The sequence below is a fragment of the Triticum dicoccoides genome, chromosome 2A (genome assembly GCF_002162155.2).
Source record: "Triticum dicoccoides isolate Atlit2015 ecotype Zavitan chromosome 2A, WEW_v2.0, whole genome shotgun sequence".
NCBI lineage: Eukaryota > Viridiplantae > Streptophyta > Magnoliopsida > Poales > Poaceae > Triticum > Triticum dicoccoides.
Window position 1 is genome coordinate 345,530,245 of NC_041382.1, and position 9,940 is coordinate 345,540,184.

Sequence of the window (9,940 nt, forward strand, 5' to 3'; positions counted from 1 at the left end):
GAAGGCACGAGGTAGGGGGTGCACCTACCCCCTAGGCGCGCCCTCCACCCTCGTGGGGCCCATGTTGCTCCACTGACGTACTTCTTCCTCCTATATATACCTACATACCCCCAAATTACCAGATACGGAGCCAAAACCCTAATTCCATCGCCGCAACCTTTTGTACTCGTGAGATCCCATCTTGGGGCCTTTTCCGGAGCTCCGCCAGAGGGGGCATCGATCACGGAGGGCTTCTACATCAACAACATAGCCTCTCCAATGATGTGTGAGTAGTTTATTTCAGACCTTCGGGTCCATAGTTATTATCTAGATGGCTTCTTCTCTCTTTTTGGATCTCAATACAATGTTCTCCCCCTCTCTTGTGGAGATCTATTTGATGTAATCTTCTTTTGCGGTGTGTTTGCTGAGACCGATGAATTGCGGGTTTATGATCAAGTTTATCTATAAACAATATTTGAATCTTCTCTGAATTCTTTTATGTATGATTGGTTATCTTTGCAAGTCTCTTGGAATTATCAGTTTGGTTTGGCCTACTAGATTGATCTTTCTTGCAATGGGAGAAGTTCTTAGCTTTGGGTTCAATCTTGCGGTGTCCTTTCCCAGTTTCAGTAGGGGCAGCAAGGCATGTATTGTACTGTTGCCATCGAGGATAACAAGATGGGGTTTATATCATATTTCATGAGTTTATCCCTCTACATCATGTCATATTGCTTAAAGCGTTACTTTGTTCTTTTGAACTTAATACTCTAGATGCATGCTGGATAGTGGTCGATGTGTGGAGTAATAGTAGTAGATGCAGGCAGGAGTCGGTCTATTTGTCTCGGGCATGATGCCTATATACATGATCATACCTAGATATTCTCATAACTATGCTCAATTCTGTCAATTGCTCAACAGTAATTTGTTTACCCACCGTAATACTTATGCTCTCGAGAGAAGCCACTAGTGAAACCTATGGCCCCGGGGTCTATTCTCGATCATATTAATCTTCCATCAACAAGCTATTTCTTTTCCATTTTTATTTTGCTTTATTTACTTTCCATCTTTATCATAAAAAGTACCAAACATATTATCTTATCATATCTATAAGATCTCACTTTCGTAAGTGACTGTGAAGTGATTGACAACCCCTTTTATTGCGTTGGTTGCGAGGATTTTATTTGTTTGTGTAGGTGCGAGGGACTCGCGCGTGGCCTCCTGCTGGATTAATACCTTGGTTCTCAAAAGCTGAGGGAAATACTTACGCTACTTTGCTGCATCACCCTTTCCTCTTCAAGGGAAAACCAATGCAGTGCTCAAGAGGTAGCAAGAAGGATTTCTGGCGCCGTTGCCGGGGAGTCTACGCAAAAGTCAACATACCAAGTACCCATCACAAACCCTTATCTCCCGCATTACATTATTTGCCATTTGCCTCTCGTTTTCCTCTCCCGCACTTCACCCTTGCCGTTTTATTTGCCCTCTCTCTCCGTCCTCCTTCTCTTTCCCTATTTGCCTCTTTTTTGCTCGTTTCTTGCTTGCTTGTCATTATGGCTAGTCCCCTATCTTCTCCGTTGTCTCCTGAAAATGAAGTTCTTAATTTTAAGCAAAGGGAAAGATAAAATCTAAAAGATGATTGGTATAGAATTTGCAATGCTCAAAATAGATCTACCAGGAAGCAATCCACTTCCATTCTTCTTCGCAATTTTGATGTAGGCGCTACTCCTTGGCACAGATATATCCTTGATACCATTACCGGAGGGTATTTCTTGGGTAGCCATACTTTTGATTGTTATAATGCTATGATAGATTTGTTTGGCTCACACCCTCTTTTGGTTAATGGAACTATGTTAACTTTGGAGCATGTAATGTAAAGACTTGAAATTATTGAAAATAAAGTTGCTACCGTAGAGTTAATTGAAAATTTGGATAAAAAGATCCACAACCAAATTACTCAATATGGATCTAAAGTAGGAGTCACTTTGAAAAATATTAAGGAGAAGGAACCCATAGTTAATGAAAGAATAAATCAGGATTCAACTAGAATCGATAAACTTGAGGGTATCATTACCAACTTGGGAACCGCTTTTTCTTCCGTAAAAAATACTCCAAGTCGTCCAACTAAAATTGCCAAGCTTATGTATGTTCCTAAAAATAAGGGTGAATCCTCTAGCAAGGAAACTGCGGATCTCAAATCTATAAGTATTCATCCCAATCTTTTTGCTATCATTAAGGAACCATTTGCTATGAATGATTTTTTCGATTTTGAGACTAGAAGTTTGATAATTAATAAAAAGAAAGAAACTCCTAAGGATGATAGATGTCTCATTAAAGAATTGCCAACTAAAGCTGGCAATACCTAGATCTATCTTCGCTTTTATGCCTAGCTAGGGGCGTTAAACGATAGCGCTTGTTGGGAGGCAACCCAATTTTATTTTTATTCCTTGCTTTTTGCTCCTGTTTAGTAATAAATAATTTATCTAGCCTCTTTTTTGGTTGTGTTTTTTGTGTTTAATTAGTGTTTGTGCCAAGTAGAACCGTTGGGAAGACTTGGGGAAAGTCTTTTTAATCTTGCTGTAAAAAACAGAAACTTTAGCGCTCACGGGAATTGCTGCCATTTTTATTGGAAAGTGATATTTATTTAATTATTTTTGAAGATGATTAATAGATAAATTACTCACGTCCAGCAATTTATTTTAGAATTTTTAGGGTTCTAGAAGTTTGCTTTAGATACAGATTACTACAGATTGTTCTGTTTTTGACATATTCTGTTTTTCGTGTGTTGTTTGCCTATTTTGATGAATCTATGGCTAGTAAAATAGTTTATAAACCATAGAGAAGTTGGAATACAGTATGTTTAACACAAATATAAATAAAGAATGAGTTAATTATAGTACATTGAAGTGGTGTTTTGTTTTCTTTCGCTAACGGAGCTCACGAGATTTTCTACTTTGAGTTTTGTGTTGTGAAGTTCTCGAGTTTTGGGTAAAATATTTGATGGATTATGAAACAAGGAATGGCAAGAGCCTAATCTTGGGGATGCCCATGGCACCCCAATATAATCTAAGGACACCTAAAAGCCAAAGCTTGGGTATGCCCCGGAAGGCATCCCCTCTTTCGTCTACTTTCATCGGTAACTTTACTTGGAGCTATATTTTTATTCACCACATGATATGTGTTTTGCTTGGAGCGTCTTGTATTATTTGAATATTTATTTGTTAGTTTGCTATAATAATCTTTGCTATACACACCTTTTGATAGAAACACACATGATTTGAAAATTATTAAAATCCTCTATGTGCTTCACTTATATCTTTTGAGTTATATAGTTTCTGCTCTAGTACTTCACTTATATATTTTAGAGCACGGTGGTGGATTTGTTTTATAGAAAATATTATTCTCTCATTCTTCACTTATATTATTTTGAGAGTCTTAAACAGCATGGTAATTTACTTAAACTAGGAAATTAATCCTAATATGCTAGGCATTCAAGACTAGTAAAAAATATTTATGAGTGTGCTGAATACTAAGAGAAGTTTAATACTCGATAATTGTTTTGAGATATGGAGATGGTGATATTAGAGTCATGCTAGTTGAGTAGTTGTGAATTTTAGAAATACGTGTGTTGAAGTTTGTGATTCCCGTAGCATGCACGTATGGTGAACCGTTATGTGATGAAGTCGGAGCATGATTTATTTATTGATTGTCTTCCTTATGAGTGGCGGTCGGGGACGAGCGATGGTCTTTTCCTACCAATCTATCCCCCTAGGAGCATGCGCGTAATACTTTGCTTTGATAACTAATAGATTTTTGCTATAAGTATGTGAGTTCTTTATGACTAATGTTGAGTCCATGGATCATATGCACTCTCACCCTTCCACCATTGCTAGCCTCCCTAATACCGCGCACTTTTCGCCGGTATCATACACCCACCATATACCTTCCAAAAAACAGCCACCATACCTACCTATCATGGCATTTCCATAGCCATTGTGAGATATATTGCCATGCAACTTACCACCATTCCGTTTATTATGACACGCTCCATCATCGTCATATTGCTTTGCATGATCATGTAGTTGACATTGTATTTGTGGCAAAGCCACCGTTCATAATTCTTTCATATATGTCACTCTTGATTCATTGCACATCCCGGTACACCGCCGGAGGCATTCACATAGAGTCCTATTTTGTTCTAAGTATCGAGTTGTAATTCTTGAGTTGTAAGTAAATAAAAGTGTGATGATCATCATTTTTAGAGCATTGTCCCAAGTGAGGAAAGGATGATGGAAACTACGATTCCCCGACAAGTAGGGATGAGACTCCGGACTAAATAAAAAAAGAGGCCATAAAAGAAGAGAAAAGGCCCAAATAAAAAATGAGAGAAAAAGAGAGAAAAATAGAGAAGGGACAATGCTACTATCCTTTTACCACACTTGTGCTTCAAAGTAGCACCATGATCTTCATGATAGAGAGTCTCCTATGATATCACTTTCATATACTAGTGGGAATTTTTCATTATAGAACTTGGCTTTTATATTCCAATGATGGGCTTCCTCAAAATGCCCTAGGTCTTCGTGAGCAAGCGAGTTGGATGCACACCCACTTAGTTCCTTTTGTTGAGCTTTCATATATTTATAGCTCTAGTGCATCCGTTGCATGGCAATCCCTACTCACTCACATTAATATCTATTAATGGGCATCTCCATAGCCCGTTGATACGCCTAGTTGATGTGAGACTATCTTCTCCCTTTTTGTCTTCTCCACAACCACCATTCTATTCCACATATAGTGATATGCCCATGGCTCATGCTCATGTATTGCGTGAAGATTGAAAAAGTTTGAGAACACCAAAAGTATGTAACAATTGCTTGGCTTGTCATCGGGGTTGTGCATGATTTAAATACTTTGTCTGGTGAAAATAGAGCATAGACAGACTATATGATTTTGTAGGGATAACTTTCTTCGGCCATGTTATTTTGAGAAGACACAATTGCTTAGTTAGTATGCTTGAAGTATTATTATTTTTATGTCAATAGTAAACTTTTGTCTTGAATCTTTCGGATCTGAATATTCATACCAAAATTAAGAAAATTACACTGAAATTATGCCAAGTAGCATTCCACATCAAAAATTCTGTTTTTATCATTTACCTATTGGAGGACGAGCAGGAATTAAGCTTGGGGATGCTTGATACGTCTCCAACGTATCTATAATTTTTTATTGTTCCATGCTATATTATATTCTGTTTTGGACATTATTGGGCTTTATTATACACTTTGATATTATTTTTGGGACTAACCTATTAACCGGAGGCCCAACCCAAAATTGTTGTTTTTGACTATTTCAGAGTTTTGGAGAAAAAGAATATCAAACGGAGTGCAAACGGAATGAAACCTTCAGGAATGTGATTTTTGGAACGAACGTGATCCAAAGGACTTGGACCCTATGTCAACAAAGCAACCAGGAAGGCACAAGGTAGGGGGGCGCGCCTACCCCCCAGGCGCGCCCTCCACCCTCGTGGGGCCCACATTGATCTACCAATGTACTTCTTCCTCCTATATATACCTACGTACCCCCAAATTACCAGATACGGAGCCAAAACCCTAATTCCACCGCCGCAACCTTCTGTACCCGTGAGATCCCATCTTGGGGCCTTTTCCGGAGCTCCGCCGGAGAGGGCATCGATCACAGAGGGCTTCTACATCAACATCATAGCCTCTCCGATGATGTGTGAGTAGTTTATTTCGGACCTTCGGGTACATAGTTATTAGCTAGATGGCTTCTTCTGTCTTTTTGGATCTCAATACAATGTTCTCCCCCTCTCTTGTGGAGATCTATTCGATGTAATCTTCTTTTGTGGTGTGTTTGTTGAGACCGATGAATTGTGGGTTTATGATCAAGTTTATCTATGAACAATATTTGAATCTTCTCTGAATTCTTTTATGTATGATTGGTTATCCTTGCAAGTCTCTTCGAATTATCAGTTTGGTTTGGCCTACTAGATTGATCTTTCTTGCAATGGGAGAAGTGCTTAGCTTTGGTTTCAATCTTGCGGTGTCCTTTCCCAGTGACAGTAGGGGCAGCAAGGCACGTATTGTATTGTTGCCATCGAGGATAACAAGATGGGGTTTATATCATATTGCATGAGTTTATCCTTGTACATCATGTCATCTTGCTTAAAGCGTTACTCTGTTTTTTTGAACTTAATACTCTAGATGCATCCTGGATAGCGGTCGATGTGTGGAGTAATAGTAGTAGATGCAGGCAGGAGTGGGTCTACTTGTCTCGGACGTGATGCCTATATACATGATCATACCTAGATATTCTCATAACTATGTTCAATTCTGTCAATTGCTCAATAGTAATTTGTTTACCCACCGTAATACTTATGCTCTCGAGAGAAGCCACTAGTGAAACCTATGGCCCCCGGGTCTATTTTCCATCATATTAATCTTCCATCAACAAGCTATTTCTTTGCCGTTTTTATTTTGCTTTATGTACTTTGCATCTTTATCATAAAAATACCAAAAATATTATCTTATCATATCTATCAGATCTCACTTTCGTAAGTGACCGTGAAGGGATTGACAACCCCTTTATTGCGTTGGTTGCGAGGATTTTATTTTTTTGTGTAGGTGCAAGGGACTCACGCGTGGCCTCCTACTGGATTGATACCTTGGTTCTCGAAAACTGAGGGAAATACTTACACTACTTTGCTGCATCACCCTTTACTGTTCAAGGGAAAACCAAAGCATTGCTCAAGAGGTAGCAAACGCCTACAAGATCGACATCCCACGACACAAGTACAACGTAAGCGACATCTTCAATGTCAAGGACTTGGCGAAGTACCATGGTGATGAAGATCATGATCCGCGGACGGATCTCTACCAGGAGGGGGGGGGATGATGCGGAGCATCCTTCCATCATTCCCATGGACTCTACACCAACACACCAAGCACCACGTGGGCCTATGACAAGAGCTCGAGCACGCGCAATGAAAACTGAGGTGAACTCCTTCCTACTTGACATGCATATGTACACGAATGGGACTTTGTTGCTACCTCACCAAAATGCACTATGTATCATTAGGTACGAAGAGGAACATTCCCAAGCAGCTAAGGAGCATCACCAAGGAGTAGGAGAAGCAACCCAAGGACCTGAGGAAGAAGAAGGAAGCACAAAGGAGCAGGACAGAAGTCCTAGGCGACCCCGTGGGCACGGCCCCCCGAGACCCCGTGCCCACGGGCTACACAGTGAGCTACGGTTGTAGCACCCCGTGCGCTTGGGCGTGTACCGTGTGCACGGGACCCCCATGCGCACGGGCCCAACTTACCCCGTGCGCTCGAGCCCTACAGGATGGCCGACTAAGTTCGGGTTTTGGGCCTCCACTTCATCCTCCTTGCCCCAAGCCTATATATTCCATACCTAGGGTTATGTTTAGGGTTAGCAAAGACATATGTGAGATATTTGAGAGATTTGCTCCTTCTACCACTCCATTGGAGATCAAGGCCTCTTAGGAGAGGATCCACTTGTGGATTTCAAGACCTCCTCTTGGAGAAGACTATCATCATCAAGACCTCATCTCTTAGGAGTGGGAAGAACTTTACCTAGTGCGTGCTTCCTTTGATTGTTCATGTACTCTCGTGGATCTATGTGTTTGCTATTCTAATGGATGTGTGATTGGGTTTTGTTGGAGTGAATTCCTCTTTGTGTTCTCGGTATTCATCCCTCTTTCCCCTCCAAGTCTGAAAATATCCATCTTAGGGTTTCACCCTACAACAATACGTTTCCTCCTAGTGACGCACGTTGCCGGAAGGCCTAGAATAAATCTCGTAAAATGCGAGCACCAACGTAAGTCTAAAACTTGAACTCTGTTGGGTTAGTTATATCACTGTCCTCCTAACCATCCAACTACATGTTGGTTCGCCATAAATCCTCTTTTTATCTATATGAAATGACAGTGATGTCGTCTAACAAAAGATGCTAGCTCAAGTGAAGTGCATGAACATGCTCTCAAAATTAATGGCACATTTATATATTTATATCAATGGCTCTTTACCTTTATTTCTATAAGTCTTAAATTATCACAAATAATAAGTACAATACGTGTGGCACAATGCACTCCAGCCCTGACCTTTTTTACAACTAAAGTTGCCATCTGAAAAAAAACTTACCATCCGAAAAAAAGTTGTCATGCTTGACTATTAAAATTGTCATACTTGCATCACTAAGTTTGCCATGAAAAACATTCGGAGTTGCCATGTGTTTGTACCACACATGTGACACTTATCATTGTCCTAAATTATTTGTCGGTTAATTTATAATGCATACTGTAAAATTTCCGGACAATTCAAATCAAAAGGAAGGTAAAACGAAGAAAGTGTCAACAAAGAATTTTGTGAACATTCATGGGGGATCAATATCATGAGTTGGCGAGGAAGAAACAATAATAACAGAAGCTAAAATATAAACCGACACCCTGGGTTTAGATTACTAGATACACACACAAACACATTTGTTGCCTCGATTGTTTCCTCTCCACCGATCAACCCACGTACGCATGCACACAAGATGAGTATCTTCACTTCTGCTCTGCTCTAGTTAGACTCGAGCTGCGCGTACCACACACCCTGGATCTTGACATCCTTGGGCGCCTTGGCGCCGAGGTCGGTGTCTGACGGCTGCACGCTCTCGAAGACACCGATCACCTCGCCGGTCTCCGGCTTGCTCTTGGTCACGCTGAGCGTGATGTTGCCCGTGGACGAGGACGCGTTCTTCACGTTCTCCTTAGCCAACTCCTCCTCGTCTCCTCTGCCTCCGGCAGGTAGCGCCACGGCGTTGTCGTAGCCAGTAGAGCCACCACGGCCCTTTGGGTCGAGGAAAGACGAACCCCTGTAGCTGGGCACGAGGAAGGGCCCGCTGAAGCTCTCGGGCTTGCCGGTAGCGACGAGCTGCTTGACGGTGAAGAGGAAGGGCACTCGCTCGCCTCCGGGGAGCTGCACGGTGACGGCCGCGTAGTCGATGCCGTCCTTCTCCTCGAACTTGAGGGTGCCGTCGGCGCCGACCTCGAGCGGGCCTTCCATCTCGTCAAGGGTGTAGGTGAGACGGGTCATGAGCTTGGTTTTCTGGAAGGCCGGCGGCTCGTTCTTCTGGATGCCCTCGGCCTTGACGGTGAAGGAGGTGGGCTCCAGGCAGAACTTCTTCATCTCGTACTTGCCGGCCTTGAAGGGGAAGGAGTCGACGCCGCCGTCGATGGTCGGGCACTGGTTCGCGGTGCCGGTACCCTTCACCTCCATGTAGGTCTTGCTCTGGATCTCGTCGAAGGTCAGCCTCTTGGGCGCCCCCTCCGCGCTCGCGCCCTGCACCCACGCCTGTCACTCTAGCTAGCTGGACTGGAGTGGAGTAAACGGCCATGGACGGCAATAGAATGGATTAGTCAGCTTACGGAGACGAGGAGGGCAGAGGTGGCGAGGGCGAAGCCGGCCATCTTGGCGGCGTCGGCGCACTTGCTTGCGACCTCCCTGATGTCGGACTGCAGGGAGCAGGTGATCCTGGCGCCAGCGTCAACGCCGAACGCCCGGGCGACGTGCGACGACGGCCGCGCGGAGGAGGCCCGGCCGCCGATCTTGGCCGGCATCAGCGTGGCCGCGGCTTGGAGAGACGCTGCCATGTTGGTCGGTGGCTTGGTACGCGGGAGGATCGATCCCACTCGTGGTTGAGAGGCGTGTTGTCAGGGCAGGCAAGTGTTATCTATGCGAGGCGCGGATAAGAGACGGCCTCCCATTGGTGGCTTCCGGATAAGAGTATCCATTTGTTCCCATGCACGCATACGCACCAGCCAGTCATTCCCCCTCTGCCGATCCAGCACCAGCCACGAGGTTGGGCCGCGCCCAGAGCGCGCGCCGGCGCAGTTCGCCCGTCGCTATCACCGTCCTTGCAGCCTGTACTCATCATTGTCAGC

The 9,940-nt window shown here is 43.3% G+C and overlaps 1 protein-coding gene across 1 annotated transcript; it reads right to left on the reverse strand.

Moving 5' to 3' along the window:
* Positions 1-8,360: 8,360 nt before the first annotated feature.
* On the reverse strand, positions 8,361-9,705 carry LOC119354556 (oxygen-evolving enhancer protein 1, chloroplastic). Its single transcript, XM_037621276.1, has 2 exons — positions 9,425-9,705; positions 8,361-9,338 (listed from the first exon to the last, which is right to left on the reverse strand). Exons 1-2 carry the CDS (start codon positions 9,647-9,649, stop codon positions 8,577-8,579), a joined length of 987 nt encoding a protein of 328 aa, XP_037477173.1. The 5' UTR covers positions 9,650-9,705; the 3' UTR covers positions 8,361-8,576.
* Positions 9,706-9,940: the final 235 nt, after the last annotated feature.